Source organism: Ovis aries, chromosome 11 (assembly GCF_016772045.2).
Source record: "Ovis aries strain OAR_USU_Benz2616 breed Rambouillet chromosome 11, ARS-UI_Ramb_v3.0, whole genome shotgun sequence".
NCBI classification, from domain to species: domain Eukaryota; kingdom Metazoa; phylum Chordata; class Mammalia; order Artiodactyla; family Bovidae; genus Ovis; species Ovis aries.
Window position 1 is genome coordinate 51,151,677 of NC_056064.1, and position 16,164 is coordinate 51,167,840.

General features: G+C 53.3%; 1 protein-coding gene across 1 annotated transcript; it reads right to left on the reverse strand.

Moving 5' to 3' along the window:
• Positions 1 to 8,535: 8,535 nt before the first annotated feature.
• CHMP6 (charged multivesicular body protein 6) lies at positions 8,536 to 15,902 on the reverse strand. The gene is made up of 8 exons (XM_027974252.2): positions 15,782 to 15,902; positions 13,198 to 13,307; positions 12,973 to 13,060; positions 12,341 to 12,427; positions 11,429 to 11,494; positions 11,121 to 11,201; positions 10,086 to 10,140; positions 8,536 to 9,447 (listed from the first exon to the last, which is right to left on the reverse strand). The coding sequence occupies exons 1-8, from the start codon at positions 15,842 to 15,844 to the stop codon at positions 9,392 to 9,394; spliced, it is 606 nt and encodes a 201-aa protein (XP_027830053.1). The 5' UTR covers positions 15,845 to 15,902; the 3' UTR covers positions 8,536 to 9,391.
• Between the last annotated feature and the right edge of the window lie 262 nt (positions 15,903 to 16,164).

Sequence of the window (16,164 nt, forward strand, 5' to 3'; positions counted from 1 at the left end):
TTAGCATCATTCCTTCCAAAGAAATCCCAGGGTTGATCTCCTTTAGAATGGACTGGTTGGAACTCCTTGCAGTCCAAGGGACTCTCCAGAGTCTTCTCCAACACCACAGTTCAAAAGCATCAATTCTTCGGCGCTCAGCCTTCTTCACAGTCCAACTCTCACATCCATGCATGACCACAGGAAAAACCATAGCCTTGACTAGACGGACTTTAGTCGGCAAAGTAATGTCTCTGCTTTTGAATATACTACGCTACCGTAACAGAGCTGGCCCCTCTGTATGTTACTTCAAACAGTAGAAATAATCTGGAGATGATGCAGTTAATCTGAAACAATTGATTTGTAAACATTTCTACTCTGCTTAAGGATTCAGCGTTATCTACTATTCAGAGATTCGCTACATCCAAGCTCCCCTGCCGGTTGTGCGCCACATAGCCAGACTTAAAGTGTGTTCGTGGGCATAGAGGGAACACACTTCAACATAATAAAGGCCAAGTATGACAAACCCACAGCTAACATCATATCAACAGTGCAAAGCTGAACGCATGTCCTCTAAGATAGGGAACAAGATAAGGACACCCACTCTCACTACATTTATTCAATGCAGTGCTGGAAGTCCTAGTCACAGCAATCAGAGAAGAAAAAGAAATAAAAGGAATCTGTCGCTGTTTACAGATGACATGATACTGTACGCGGAAAACTCTAAAGATGCCACCAGGAAATTACTAGAGCTCATCAATGAATTAGATAGTTGCAGGATACAAAGTTAATATCCAGAAATCTGTGTACTTATACATACTACCAACAAAATATCAGAAAGGGAAATTAAGGAAACAATCTCATTTGCCATCCCATCAAAAAGAATAAAATACCGAGGAATAAACCTACCTAAGGAGGCCAAGAGACCAGTACTGTGAAAACTCTGATGCTGATGAAAGAAATTGAAGACAACACCAACAGATGGAAACATATATCATATTCTTGAACTGGAACAGTGCATAGCAGCACTATTCACAAAAACCAAGATGTGGAAGCAACCCAAGTGTTCATTGACAGATAAATGGATAAATGTGGTGTGTATATATATATATATATATATATATATAATAGAATATTCCTCAGCTATAAAAAGGAATAAAATACTGCATTTGCAGCAACATGGATGAACCTAGGGATTTTATATAAATATATATTTTATATATATATATATACATATAAGTATACACAAACACACACAATGGAATATTACTCAGCTATAAAAAAATGAAATATTGCCATTTGCAGCAACATGGATGGACCTAGAGGCCATCATATTCAGTGAAGTAAGTCAGACAAAGTCAGTCATGATCACATATCTGGAATCTAAAAAATAATACAAATGAACTTATTTACCAAAGAGAAACAGACTTGCTGGTAGAAAACAATTATGGTTACTGAGGAAAGTGGCAGAGTGAGATAAATTAGGAGCTTGAGACTAACATATACATACTACTATATATAAAACAGGAGAAGAAAATGACAATCCACTCCAGTATTCTTGCCTGGGAAATCCCATGGACAAAAGAGCCTGGTGGCTACAGTCCATGGGGTCACAAGAGAGTCAGACACAACTGAGCAACTCAACACCACACATGAAATAGATAAGGACAAGGTGCTACTGCAGAGCACAGGGAACTGTACCCAATATCTTATAACAATCTATAATGTCAAAGACTCTGAAAGAGAACACCTATATACACATAGATTGAAATGACTTCGCTGTACACCTGAAACCAAACCAACACAATACTGTAAATCAACTACACTTCAATTAAAAAAAAGCGTGTTTGCTATCCCTCACTTCCCTTCACGCCAGTACAGTGAGGGCAGGCAAGGTTACCATGTCCCCATGAGTCTGTTCAGTTGGTGCCACGGGCGTGTGTGATGCACCTCAGTGGGTCAGATGAACAGTCCATGGAGAACAGGACTTTCCTCCAGGACATCACCCTTGGACTAAGGAAGGGGCCACTTGCTCTTGTACAGACCAATGTGTTCTCTACACAATCTACAGCTCAACGTGTATTAAATGCTACTGATTTGGAACTAATGGAGAGAAAATAAGATGAGTATATTTTTATGTTATTTACTTAAAGAAATGTTTCCTAAGAAGTGAAGTAAGGGAAAACTACAGTACTAAGGTGACACTGTGCTTAGAAACATACTGTTTCAAACATGGCCTGGTGGCTCAGGTGGCTCAGGTGGCAAAGAATCTGTGGGAGACCTGGGTTTGATCCCTGGGCAAGGAAGATCCCCTGGAGAAGCGAATGGCAACTCAGTCCAGTATTCTTGCTTGGAGAATTCCATGGACAGAGGAGCCTGGCAGGCTACAGTCCGTAGAGTTGCAGAGTCAGACATGACTGAGCGACTAACACTTTAAACACATGAGGAGGCCAATATATAAAGAAAGAGGTATGGAGACCCTCCCCCAGCCTGCAGATGCCACCAGGAAGGACACATTCCTCATACAGCTCACATTCCTCATAGGATTCCTCATATAGGAATCCTGCAGATAGCCGCAATCTGCCTGTGGAATCAGTGAGCCCTTGGGAAATACCCATCACGACTCTAGCCCAGCTATGGTGATGCCTGTTACATGAGCAGGTCAGCATTCAGGAGACTGGGACACCACAGCAGATGCGTCAGACCTGTCTGCCCTTCTCTGGGGCACTTTGTCTGCTTAAGCAGAACATTCAGAATCTAGCCTTTTCTTGCTGACTCGGGCGGCACAGTAAACGTAAGCTGGGGAGGGGACGGCAGCAGCCCACTAAGAGACCCTACTGGTGAAACCTAAGGGTCTCTCGAGGATTTAGTAGCTGCACCCACGGTTCCTGGGCAGAGTTCGCAGGCAAAGTCCCCAGACCGCCTTCAAATGCCTCACCGCCCCACAAGGTTTTAACCTATCAACCCACACACTGGCCTTTCTGGGACTTCACGTGCCCTTTGTTAACACATTGTCAGGGGCTTTGGTTTCCACCGGAGCCATCGTTGTGAGTGCTGCTCACTCTTGCTGCCTCTCCCAGTGGAGGCACAGCGCAGGAGATCTTCTCCCTCTGCTGCCTGGCGGCAAACCCACTTGCAATGATGCCGTTATCAAGTTCACATTTCATGATGGAATCCACAGAAACATCATGAAGACTGACGAGAACAGTGAAGGCCAAGCGGGTCAGGTGTTGCCTGGCCTGTCAGCCCCACCACCTCGCCTGGCTCAAAAAAAAAAAAAAGATGATGAAAAGAGAAAGGTAGGAAAGAACCATTAGGAAAGAAAAAAGAAACAGGCTGGATTTTGTTCCAAAATTTTGTAAGGATTTTGTTCTTCCTGTTTTTTTGGAGGGATGGGAGTGGAATAGAAACATATAAAACGAAGACATCCATTTCTCTTCAACACTGTCCTGGAGGTCTCAGCCAGGGAAATTAAGGCAAGAAAGGGAACTAAAAGGCATCCGGGCTGGGAAAAAGTAAAAGTATCTCTATCTGTCATGACATGATCTTGCATATTGAAAACCCTAAGGGTTCCACCAAAAACCTACTAGAACTAATACATAAGCTCAGCATACAAAAAAAAAAAAAAAAAAACTATTGTATTTTTATACACTTGTTAACCTGAATAACCTGAAATTGAAATTAAGAAAAAAAATCTCTACAATAGCATCAGAAAGAATAAAATAATAATAAATTAAACAAGTATGAAACTTATATGTTGAAAACTACAAAACTTTTTGAAAGGAATTAATGAATAAATGAGAATACACCTGCGTTCATGGATCATAGACTTACTATTTCTAAGATAGCAGCACTCCCCAAACTGATCTACAGATCAAAAAAAATTCCCATCAAAATCTCACCTGACTTCTTTTCAGAGATTAACAAGCTGATCCTAAAATTCATATGGAAATTCAAGGGACCCAGAATAGTAAACCCAATTCTGAAAAAGAACAAAGTTAGAGGATTCACACTTAACAATTTTGAAACTTACTACAAAGCTACAACAAGGATATAATGATCGACATAGACAAACAGGATAGAATTGAGAGTCTGGAAAAAAAACTCTCACATTTGGTCCATTGATATTTGACAAAGATGTCAAGGATTCAATAGGGGAAGTAACTGTCTTTTCAAATGGTACTGAAATAATCGGAAAAGAATCAGTCAACTTCCACATTAAAGGGAGACAAATGTGTTCATCTTCTTAAAAAACCACTTCTAAAACAAAATCCATGTGTAAAAGAATGACGTTGGACTCCTAACCAAACATCATATAAAAAAATTAACTCAAAATCGATCGAAGATCTAAGTGTAAGAGCTAAACTATTAAACTCTTAAAATAAAACGCATAAATAAATTTTCATGACCCTGGATTAGGTAATGGTATCTTAGATATGATCCCAAAAGCCCAAGCAACAAAAGAAAAAAATAAACTGGATTTCATCAGGATTAAAAAACACTTGTGTTTGAAAGGATACTATTAAACATGTAAAAAGAAAACCCATAGAACAGGAGAAAATTTTTGCAAATCTTATATCTGATCAGAGTGTAGGATTAAGAAAATATAAAAGAGGGACATGCCTGGGGGTCCAGTGGTTAAGAGGTGAGGTTTCAGTGCCACCGACCCAGGCTCAATCACTGGTCAGGAACTAAGGTCCCATGAGCAATGTGGTGCAGGAAAAAAAAAAAGAATATATAAAGAACTCTTGTAACTCAATAATTTAAAAAAACCCAAATCCAATTAAAATATGGGTAAAAAGATCTAAATAGACATTTCTCCCAAGAAGAGGTACAAATGGCCACTAAGCACAAGACAAGATGCTCAACATCATCAGTCATTATGAAAACACAAATCAAAACCATGCTGATATAACACTTGAGGATGGCTATGATGAGAAAAAACAAGAACAAGCTAGGGCCAGGCAGGATGTGGACAGAGGAGAGCCCTCACATCTGCTGCTGGGCGTAAAGATGGTATAGCCACTTGGGAAAAAACACGCACTGCTTCCTCCAACGGCCAAACGTAAGAGTCATTACATGACCCAGAGTGAAGTCACTCTAGGTTTATACCCAAGAGAAATGAAAACATGTCTACACAAAAATGCACACAGAAATGTTCACAGGAGTGTCATTCATGAAAGTGAATGAACGGGAACAATGCAAATGCCCATCAGGTGCCGCACAGGTAGGATGTGGTCCACCTATGCCCAACAGAACATCATCCAACCACGAAAAGAAACGAAGCACCGACACACACCACAACACGGACGAGCCTCAAAACATCACACGGAGAAGCCAGACACTAAAGGCCATTCATCGTGTGACTCTACTTATGTGCAATGTCCAGAATGGGCAAAGCCAGAGAGACAGAAAGCCGATCAGTGGCTGCCAGGGGCTGGGAGGAGGAGAGCGGGGAAGAGGGCACTAGTTAGAGGTGCAGGGTTTCCTCAGAGATGATGGGACTGTTCTCACACTGACTGCCGCACAAATCTGGGAGCAGAATGCAAATGACTGAACTGCACACTCAGTGAAGTTTTTACCAGAAAAAACCCACAAAGCGCAGCCCACTCTTTGCGGGTCACAGGGCCGAGTGCCTCCCATCCACAGCACAGCTCCCACGGGCCTCATTCCCTGCACCCTTACCAAGTGCATTTCAGAACTCTGGCTTCTTAAGGAGCGCTTACCCCGCAAGCCAGATGAGAGGACAGAGTCCACACTCATTAAGTGTCTTCCCTAGATTAGCGTGCGCCTCCCTCAGGTACAGGTGTGAAAGAACACATCTCCCTTCTGACACCAGTCTGGGACTCCTCAGGGATAAGGGGGCGAGTGGTGAGAACAGCCCTAGAGGCCCCCCAGCCCCCAGCCTGAGACCTGGGCCTTGGGGAGGCCTGGGCACCAGTGATGGGGCGGGGCTGTGTGTGGGAAGTCACTCGGTAAAGTTGGGGTTCAGGGGGTGGGGAAAATGACTAAGGAAGAAAGATCCGGAGTGTTTCCACTTTCTGAGTGCCCCAGCCACATGGCCTCGAGGATGCTGGGGATCACGGAAAGTGGGAGGTGCATGCCGAGGTGGCAGCTGCCCCAGCTAAGGGGCACAGGTGTCCACAGAGGAGGCCAAGGCTGGGTGTCGAGGCTTTGCCTGGGGCCAGAGGCCAGCTCCACCCAGGCTCAGGCCCAGCTCCACCTGCTGACCTGCTGCCCCCACCCCAGTGGCTGAGCACCAGCAGAGATGGAAGGCGTAGTGGGGTTTCCTGCTGAGTGACCTGGCTCCGTGCCTCTCCTGGGGAGGCAAAGGCCCTGTGTTGTCATGACAATTCTCTGACATCCCCAAGTTCTCTCCATGGGCAGGCAGGGGGCATGAGGAGATCCCATGGGGCAGCAGTGGGTAGGTGGCAGGGCAACCTTGTCCCAGGAGTACCCCACCCAACCCTAGGTGCCCTCTGCCCCCCAATTCCCCATCCCTTGCTTTCCTACTTTCCACATTGCCTGATCACAGAAGTGCCTCCAGCCAAATGGTCCTGCAGCCTGGGTCCTTTTCCCTATTGTCCTGGTCTGCCTTTTCTGGATGCCAGGCTTGCTGGCTTCCTAGGAAGCCCCTTGTGGTCAAATGGGCCCCACGGTTGCCCCTTAACGCCTCTCCCACCCACCAGGCACGGCAGCTCTCAGGCCCTCTGTGGGTGGCTCACTTTGGCCTCCCCTTCTCCAACCCCCCACCAGGCCCCCACTGATCTTGGGCAGGATACCAGCTCTGCCCCCAGATTTTGCACGCCACTGTGACTGATTTGTCATTATCTTGAGTCCTAGGCGCCCCCAGATCGGGAGGCTGGGTCAGGGTCACGCAGTTGGCGCTTTAAGACCGAGGCTCAGCGCTTGGCAGGAGGATGTGTCTCATCCTGGGAGGAGGGACTCCCCCTGACCCAACACGTACACTGGGGGCGGGGGGCCTACGAGCCAGGCGACCTCCATGGCTGGAGGCCCGGAGTCATCTCAACATCAGCTGGGTTTCAGAGCAAGGCCTCCCTGGGTCCACTGGATAAATTTTTACAAAGAAAAAGGCAGTTTGCTAGGTACATGACATCTTACATGTTGGTGGTGAAAAGATGGGGCTTCTCTTGTCGTTCCAGATGAGGGGACCTCTTGCGCAGGCCAGGAGGCTGGTCATGACCTTCCCAGTGGTTCCCAGGGAGCTGAGCCACACACACCCACAGGTAAGTTCTCCAAGCGCTCACTGGGCGGGGGTCAGAGCCCAAAGGCCCACCACAGAGCCCCCGGTGATGAAACCATCAAGGAGGTGGGGAATCGCACCACCAGCGTCCCTCACAGACCACCCTGAGCTCTGGGTGCTGGGAGGCAGAGGGAAAGGTAAGGGACCCACCCTGCTGGGGTAGGGGAGGGCGGTCTGGAGGGGCCGCCCCTCCTTGCACACCCTCCCCTGGCCTGGGACCTACTGCTGCAGAGGGACAGGTCACTGGGGGCAGGAGGGGCAGGGTCTGCTTCCCTTCTCAATTAGAACTGCCGGCAGGATCCTCGCAGTTCCAAAACCAAGCGGGCGGGGCCCAACAGACAGACTGCTGTTGCTAAGTCGCTTCAGTCGTGTTCAACTCTGTGCGACCCCACAGACGGCAGCCCAACAGGCTCCCCCGTCCCTGGGATTCTCCAGGCAAGAACACTGGAGTGGGTTGCCATTTCCTTCTCCAATGCATGAAAATGAAAGTGAACGTGAAGTCGCTCAGTCGTATCCAACTCTTAGCGACCCCATGGACTGCAGCCCACCAGGCTCTTCCGTCCATGGGATTTTCCAGGCAAGAGTACTGGAGTGGGTTGCCACAGACTGGCACTGGCCAAACCAGTTTCTGGCAAAATCCTGAAACTGGCTGGCAGAGAGCCCTCTCCTGGCTGAGGCATGCACTGCAATCTGGTAAGCGTGCTTTCATATGAAGCAAGACTATCCCCTCAAAACTGGGGTCTCTAGCTCCTCTTGAAAAACCCCAGACCTGGCAACTTGCCTGCATCCTACTGTGCCCTCTGGGTGGAGGGCAAGGATGTCCCCTGAGGTGGAACACCCACCTCTCCCTCTTTGCTGTTGCCTGCTTGCTCCCTGGGGCATCTGGCCTCCCACCCTAGACACAAGACTCTAACCCAGAACCCCTCACCCTGGAGACACGAAGCTGCACAACCTCCCGGCCACCTGCCATGGGAGTGACACGAAGGGTCTCTTCCCTTGAAAGAAACCACCAGCATCCTTTCTAAGGGAGGAAGGGCGAGTACCACCCTGCACCTTGCTGCAGGCCGCTGCCCCAGGGGTGACCGCCAGAGCCTGGAGCCCCGGTCTGCTTTCCACCCACAGCTGGGCAGGGCTAGAACCGCACCAGCTCCTGAGTCCCCGGGCCCGCATGGCACTGACCAACCAAGTGCCCCCAAGTGTCCCAGGAGGGTCAAGGGGCTGTGTGCCAGGACCAGAGACAGGAGCCCCACTAACCCCCACAGGCCCTTCCACAGACCCCAGTCCACAAGGCGGCAGGCTGTATGGGCGTCAACTTTAATATGGGGCTGGCCTGTCTGCGGGCTAGGAGGGTCCACTTTGTTTTCTTGTTGGGAGTGAAATCTCAGGGAGATTGTCTTAATTCCAAAACGAATCATGAACTAGGGAAGGCATTTCCATCCTTCCCAGTCTCCGCTTGGCTGCTGACAGCTTGGGGAGCCTCAGCTGGACCTGCTGGCCATCCTGGAATGTCCATCCTGGCAGGACTGGGCCTCGGTGTAAGCCCCAGAGAAGGGGGGCAGGCAGAGCTCTGAGAGTCAGCAATCCAGCAGGCACGTGCCCCTCCTGATCCACCACCCCCAAACGCCAACACAGAAGCAGAGAGGTTTTCACCCCCAAATCTGCATGGAGTGGGCATGTCAGGGAGCTAGACCAAGGCAAGGATCCCTTAGCCAAAACCCCCATGAACTAATGAGAGCAGCGGGAAGAAGCGGAAGGGCAGGGCGGGGAGGTCTGAGGTGCCTTGAACAGAAGACAGCGCTGTGGAGACGCTGGCCCGCGGAGCCTCACGACCCGGGTCGGGTGGTGTGACCAGCACCAGGAGCGTCGGGCTTGGCCGTGGCCTGTGGGAAGCACAGCTTCAGAAGCTGCCTTTGGCTGGAGGATCTGAATGTTGCCATTTAATCCAGAAATGAGAGCAGGACAGCAGCGCCAGGGCAGTGCTCCACAGAGTCAACCCGACCAGGAGCCCTGTGCGTGCTGCGCGCTCCGTCAGCACCCGGCCCGCCTGGCCCGGCGCCCGCCTCCTGGGGGCCCGGTCAGGGTTGGCCACGCACCCAAACTGCGGGCCCCAGTCCTCCGAAGTCCCCGAGAGTCCCACGCAAGAGGGCTGCGTTACGAGGCTGCCACCAGTTCCGCCTGCCTGGGCCTGGCTTTGATGGGGACTTTCTCTGTGGAGGAAACAGAGATGCCTGTCGCGTACAGAACACCCCACAGGCAGGAACTTCCCGAAGAGGACAAGAGGCGGCAAGGAGCCAGGTCAGGGCTTGGCGCCCTGAGAGGAGCAGGCACAGCTCCGGGCAAGGCGAGGCATACACAGAGGCCGGGGGGCTGGCAGGCAGCAGGCATGGGGTGCGGGCATGAGGGGAAGCACAGCGGTGGGCGGGTACCCTCCCACGGACCCCGGAGAGAGGCCAAGGAGCAGCGAGCCGAAGAGGAGTCACGAAGGTGGATTTCTGAAGGCGTGTTAAGCGATGCCCCGGGGAAGGTTGTCCCAGCGACGAATCAGGGATGGCGGGTCCTGGGCTGGACTCGGAAGAGCCTGCACAGCTAAATGTGCCTTTTCCTGATGCTTTGGGACTCGCCTCTCTGAATGGGGTTCGGCTCTTATGAAGCTACCCAAACCCCTCCGAGGTCTGGGCCCAACCCCAGGGCAAGGCTGCACTCTGCCTGAGGTGGTGCCAGCAAACACCCAGCGGGGAGGTGGGACCCAACCCTCACCAAGGAGGAAGGGCAGGGCCCCGCGGCCCGGAGATCATGCTTTGCTCTAGGAGGCACCGTTCTACAAAGGACATAACAAGGCGGGTACCTGGGATCTTCTCAGGAAGGGGCTCTGAAGGAACCGCTGGCAGCTCTATCTGTTCCTGCGGGAGACAGAGGGTACAGGCCATGAGACACTCTTGCCTCATCCCTGTCCTGGAAAGGACAGCATCCGTCCACTTGGCTGCTCTCAGCAGGAGTTTAAACGGCACATGACGCCGCAGCACACACCTTGGCTTCTGGCATTTCTGTCACTCAGATCAGTGGCCGCAAAAAGGTGACTGCTCCCAATGACCCGGACCCTGAGGGGTTCCCCGCCCAGAATTCTGTTCTGAGTCTGGGCTGAGGGCTTTGAAACAGGCGCCCATGCAGGTCGGGGGCCACAGCGGTGCCCCAGCTTGGCGTGGTGGTGCCCGGGAGCACCTGTGGTTCCTGGGTACAGAACCACAGAGCACGGGTCTGCCTCTCGGGGCCCGGGAGGAGGTGAGTCAGCGGGCAGGTGCACGTGGGGGCCCACAGGTGGTGAGCAGCAGCACTCAGGACCTGCTTTCCCATGGCCAGTGGCCAGCGGGGTGGCAGGCTGGTGGGCACGGTGTGAATGTGGCTCGCTAAGGCAGGGGCCCCCAGAGATGGAGACATCCTCTGTGAGGGAGCACAGCTGGCCAGTTAGAGGCCTCCAGGCCAACACGTGGCAGTGGCAGCTAGAGACTCACTACCAGAGGCAAAGAGCCCCCATCTGATCTAAACCTGCCACTGCCCACTGGGGAGAAAGGGGCTGAGGGAGCCAGGCGAGCCAGCCTTTCGCTCTGTACCTGGTTCACTCTCACACTTGCCACACCTGAGGGACAACCTGCAAAGCGTTCTTTCCAGGCCAGTCCGGCCCTGCGGCCAGCCAGGCAGACGGGGAGAAGGGGCTTCGGTTTAAACAAATGCCAGTTGTCTTAGGGAAGAAGTAAAACCAGCTGTAAAACCAGGGCTGTGGGCTCGAGAGAAACTCAAGGCAGGTGCTCACCGAGGCCAGTGAGCAGAGGCCTCCCAGGGGCCCCTCCACTGGAGCCTGCTTCAGTCCCGGCGCTCCTGTTACCTGAGTGATGGCGTCCAGCTCCTCCAGGATAGCATCTTCATCCTCCTGAGTGAAGCTTCCTGCCAACAGCTCATCTATTTGCTGCAAAAGAAGGAGCAGAGGTGAAGAGCGTGGCTGGGCTAGGGGCGGGGAGAGAGGTGCCCCCTCACAGAGGAAGGAGACAGCCCCGGCCCAAGGCTGCTCTCCCTTGAACGAAGGCAGGCAGCCCCTGTGTGGCGTGGAAAGGACTGGCCCTCACGGGCAGGGTGGGCCGCTGGCCACCACACGCCCTGGCTGCCAGGCGGCAGCCCCGACACGGCGACACGTACCCGCTGGTAGTCCACGGCCTCCTGCGTCTCGTCCAGTATCCGCTCCACCTCCTCTATGGACATCACCTGATTGGTCACAAGTTTTTGAGTCTTGTCAGTGAAGCATGCGACAGAACCCCCTGCGTGAAGCTCACCTGCACTGGCAGTGCACATGGCCTTGCCCCTCTGTTCTTGTTTAAAGGAAGCCACGCCAAGTGGGATATGGTTATTTATGTCCATAAGTAACAGCTTTGGTTATTTACGTCCCTGGCAGGGCCTGTCCACACAGGCGCGGAGCTGTTAGACCAGTCCTTTCAGAAGCCTCAACTGACCTTCTCAGACCCCTGCTGGCCCTTCTCAGTGGACCTTCTGGCACCCAGATCAACCCTAGCAGTAATAACAAATATAAAGTTTTCTCTGGCCACATGACTTGATTTGTTTTGGGTTCAAAGCAACACCTTTGCTTGACTGGTCCCCACACTGGACATTCAGAAAGGCAACGTAACCTCAGCTCTCTGCCCAGTTCCACCTGCCATCCACTCATCAGGAACAAGATGGGGTGAGGCTGGGGTGTGGCCTCTCTGCACCTCACTTCTCCTTTCACCATCCACCTCTGTGCTGCTTCCTGAAACGGGGCTGTGTTCACCTCCTCCAGGAAGTCCTCTGATTAGTTCACCACACCCCTCCCCCACTCTGAAGAGGCTATCCTCTGGTCACGCTTAGAATCTCTGGATCCAAGTTGTAGCTGGGGTCCCTATTCTTGGATCAATATTCCTGAGCTTGTCTGTCTTACTAGATGGTCAGCCTCTCCTGGTAATGACTGACTTTCCCTCATGCCCAACGGCCTGGGTGCAGCTATGGCCTCAGGGACAAGTCCCCTCCTTGGTCCACTAGGCTCCCCCTCCTCTCTGCCCCCAGCCCGCCAAGACTTACCTGGTGCATCTTATTCAGACACTCATTTCCAATCTTCAGCCCCTCGATCACTTTCATTTCAATCTGGGTGAACTCAATACTCTGGACCTGAGGAGGAGACCTGTGTGGTCAGAAGCCCGCCTTCTCTGCCGCCTCACGCAGACCCACGACAGGAGTCAGGACCACACTGTCACCAAGACTGACGGTCTCTGCCCTCCTCTTCCCTCTGTCCTTTCCTGGTGCCCTGACCACCAGCTGGGTGGGACTGAGAGGACCTGGGAAGAATCTCTTATCAGACTGCTTATAACAGCAAAACTATTAGTAAATGAGCACAACCAGAGCGCTGCGCCCTGAACCCAGGTTGCTTGGGCGCCTCCTGCAGATCTTAACACCTCTTCAGTCACTGGGGCAGAACCAGCCCCCCATCCCTACCACCCAGAAGCGGCCTAGCCCCCCAACCACAATCCTGCAGCAGCCAACCTGCCCCAGCCCCTAAAGAGTATCAGGCTCCCAGTAAAGCTTCTCCTTTGCCTCCAGACCTGACCCATTCCATAGCCTCTGGCTGAGGGTCCAGGAAAGGAAAATGGTGGGTTTCAGTTCTCTGAGGGGCCTCTGGCCTACACAGCCCACACCCCTGACCCCCCTAGGCGTACCATGGTCTCCAGGCTGGTGATCTGGTTTTCTGTCTTGTCCAAGAGCTGCTCCCGGTATCGCTTCTTCTTGAGCAGCAGCTTGGCGCGTCTGCAAAGGGGACCCAGCAGTCACGGCCATTGGACGTCCTGGCCCAGCACCGACCAGCCTCCCCAGCCTCCCCCCGCCCTGCCCTAGGCTGACGGGGGAGGCTTCCGTCCCCTGCACACTGGCGCCACCCCACGCACTCCTTCCTGCCGTCACGCAGGAGCTGCCGGGCGACCTCCCGCTCCCGCTCCAGCTGCTGGGTGATCCTCTTCTGGTACTGCTTCAGCTTGTCCCGCTGCTGCTTCAGTTGCTGTTGGGAAAGCAGGCCTTGTGTTGGCACGGGCCCACGCAGCGTTGGGCACTCACTGGGCTACCTAGTGCCCAGGAGAGTGGGCACAGAGGCTGCCAGGGACACCGAAGGGCCCCCCACAGGCCGGGCTGCCCCAGCTGCCACCCATGGAAGTGCATCCTCTGAAACAGAGCTCTCCGTGGGGACCAGTGTGCCCTCCAGGGCGTGTGGCGCACTCCGTGGAGACATTCCTGGCGGGCCCACTGGGGATACCGCTGGCATCTAGGGGGTGGAGGCCCAGGATCAGGATCAATATCCTACAAGCCCTCAGGATCCCCCCCAACCCCAGGCAGCGAGGAGTGTGAGCACTGGTCAGGGAGTGTGGCCACCACCTCCAAGGTGCAGAGACAACACAAAATCATTGGTGAGGGCCATCTGAGTGCCACTAGCCCAGTCCAGCTGTAGCTGGAGACAGGGGCTGTCCCTTCCAGCTTCACCCCTCTGGGGATCTCAGCCATTTACCATCAGCTCCCCAACTGTTGTCACTTGCCACTATACGTGGGTGGACAACAGACGGCGCATTGAGGCGATGGGTTCACATGACCTCACGAAGCACCTGGCACCCTGGAGTCCTGTCCCAAAAAGGATGCAGGGCCATTTACACGCCTTAGCCTCTCCTTCCCTATTTTAGGTCATTTACATTTCTTCCAAATTCTGTGATTTCAGTTGATGCTTACAGCGAGCACCTGCAAGCGTGGGTCACCTCTCTGACGGAAGATGACATCTTCAGGGTTGGTTACCAGGAGTGAGTTAAGTAAGTCAAGGGTGTGCACATCTTTTGGACTCAACATGGTGAGAAATTAGCCCCCGGCATGAACATGGTCTTAAGTGGCCACTCCATAGCTCCCTTTTTAGAGGCCATCTGCCCCAGTGCACTCTGTGGTTGGTGGCTCAGGGCAGCCACATGTCCTCTCCAGGCTGGCATGAGAGATGTCCGCTGACAATGAGATATCACCCTATAGCCAGCCTACCAGCCGGGCTCAACTCTGACTTGCTTCTCTTCTGTAGGAGCTGAGCACCTACCCTGCAGGCGGCGGACAAAGTGTCAGGCAAGAGCCAGAGGGAGGCAGGTGTGGCCAGGCCACCCCTTTGTAAAACAAGTCTCAGCAGAAGGTCCCGGGGCAGCGTAAGGTTCCTCAGCTCAGCTCTTCATCCTCAGAAAACATCAGGCGATAGTTTGTTCTGTGGTGTGCCAACTGAGTTGTTCCTGTCACGACCCCACCGATGTGTATCCTTGACAACAGGAGGAGAGCTTCGGGAGCTTCCTGCTTAGCCAGAGGCCCAGAAACCCAGGAAGGAGGCCAGCATATGTGGGGGACCGGACCCCAACCACAATAAAAACCCAATGACAGCTGATCTTCTCCAGTGACAAACAGGCCTCTTTTTCAAGGGGAACTTCAGTTAAAAAGTTTTATAACTTCTGGTTTCAGAAGCTACAGTAAAACCACCTCGCCTCCCCCCATAAAACAACCTGCCACTTGAATTAGTTTCTTTCTTAGTATCAAAAATTACGTACTCTTCCTGCAGAAACTCAGAAAAGAAAGCGAAGGTAGATTCCACTTACATTCTAGGCTCTCTCCTTCCTGACACACTTCTCTTACAAAAATGGGTTAGTCTCAACACGTCATTTCACTTAACACACCACACGATTCTTTCCCTAGAAGCTAACTTTCATATCAGTGCTCTCCAGAAAAAGATGCTCAAATCCACAGGTAGAAACAGAAACATCACCATCATCCAGAACTTTCGAGGGCCAGGAGTGGCCTGGAGACAAGGGCAGCCCACAAGCTCGGGGCCAATGGCTCGTTCTCAGGGGCCGCACAGGTTGTAAGTTTGACAAGGACTGGGAAGGTGTTGAGTCCAGCCTGAGTCCTAAGCACACAGAACACGACCGTCCCACAGTGAGAGCGTTTGCTTAGATCCCCAGTTCTGGGAGCAGCAATGATGCCCCACTGCCAGATCATCCCCTCCCCACGACCTCCCACCTGAGTCTGCCACGCAGGCCCCGAGCCCGCACCGGGTCGGGGCGGGGGCTGGGAAGTGGTCTGGGGCTGGCTCCCGTGGGGCTGGAGTTTAGAAACCCCACCCGCAAGCGCGGACTCGCCCACGGACAAGGTACAACCACGAGACAGTACAAGGAGGGCCCCGCCTCCCGAAGCACAGCTCAGCCACACCCGGACCACCTACACCCGCAGCGACAGGATTCGCTCAGACTCGCTGGGTACCGGGCCCGGACATGCTCCCCAAGGGGAGCCCACTGCGCATCGCCCCAGACGGGCTCCGAGGCTGCAGCCCGGGCGTGAGGCTGGGCGGCCAGAGGCGCTGGACTCTTTGGAGAAACGGAGCGCAGCCTGCCGCCGCCCAGCCTCGGTTTCCCCGTACAGTCCGGGGGTACCCGGCCCGCGCCCACCCGCCTGCAGGGCCCGGCATCTCACCAGGATCGCCTTGTCCTGCTCCGTGACCCGGCTCTGCTTCTTACGGCCGAACAGGTTACCCATGGCGGCCGGCCCGGCCCGTGCCCCGCCGCCCTACCCGGTCGGACCCGTGCCCCGCGCCACACGGCTACCGTAGTTCGGGCCCAACCCACCCCGCTACGGCGGCCGCGCGGGGCCCGGCGCCGCAGAACGCGGAACGCGGCCGTCTGTGGACAGAAGCCCCGCCCAGAGAAGGGGCTGGACCTGCAGTGGGCGGGGCTCAGGGGCCCTGGATTGCGCGGTTCAGGTGCATTTCCAGAAGGCCCCACCCGCGCGGTCTTCAAGACTAGATGTTCCATCTCCCACTACCGTGGGAACCCTGCAGGGTGACCGCATGGACCGCC

Coding starts and splice junctions, on each gene's coding strand:
- CHMP6 (XM_027974252.2), bottom strand. CDS start 15,844: ATGGGTAACCTGTTCGGCCGTAAGAAGCAGAGCCGGGTCACGGAGCAG. Junction 13,308..15,781: donor AGCAGGACAAGGCGATCCTG/GTGAGATGCCGG, acceptor CTTTCCCAACAG/CAACTGAAGCAGCAGCGGGA. Junction 11,495..12,340: donor GTCTGAATAAGATGCACCAG/GTAAGTCTTGGC, acceptor GTGACCAATCAG/GTGATGTCCATAGAGGAGGT.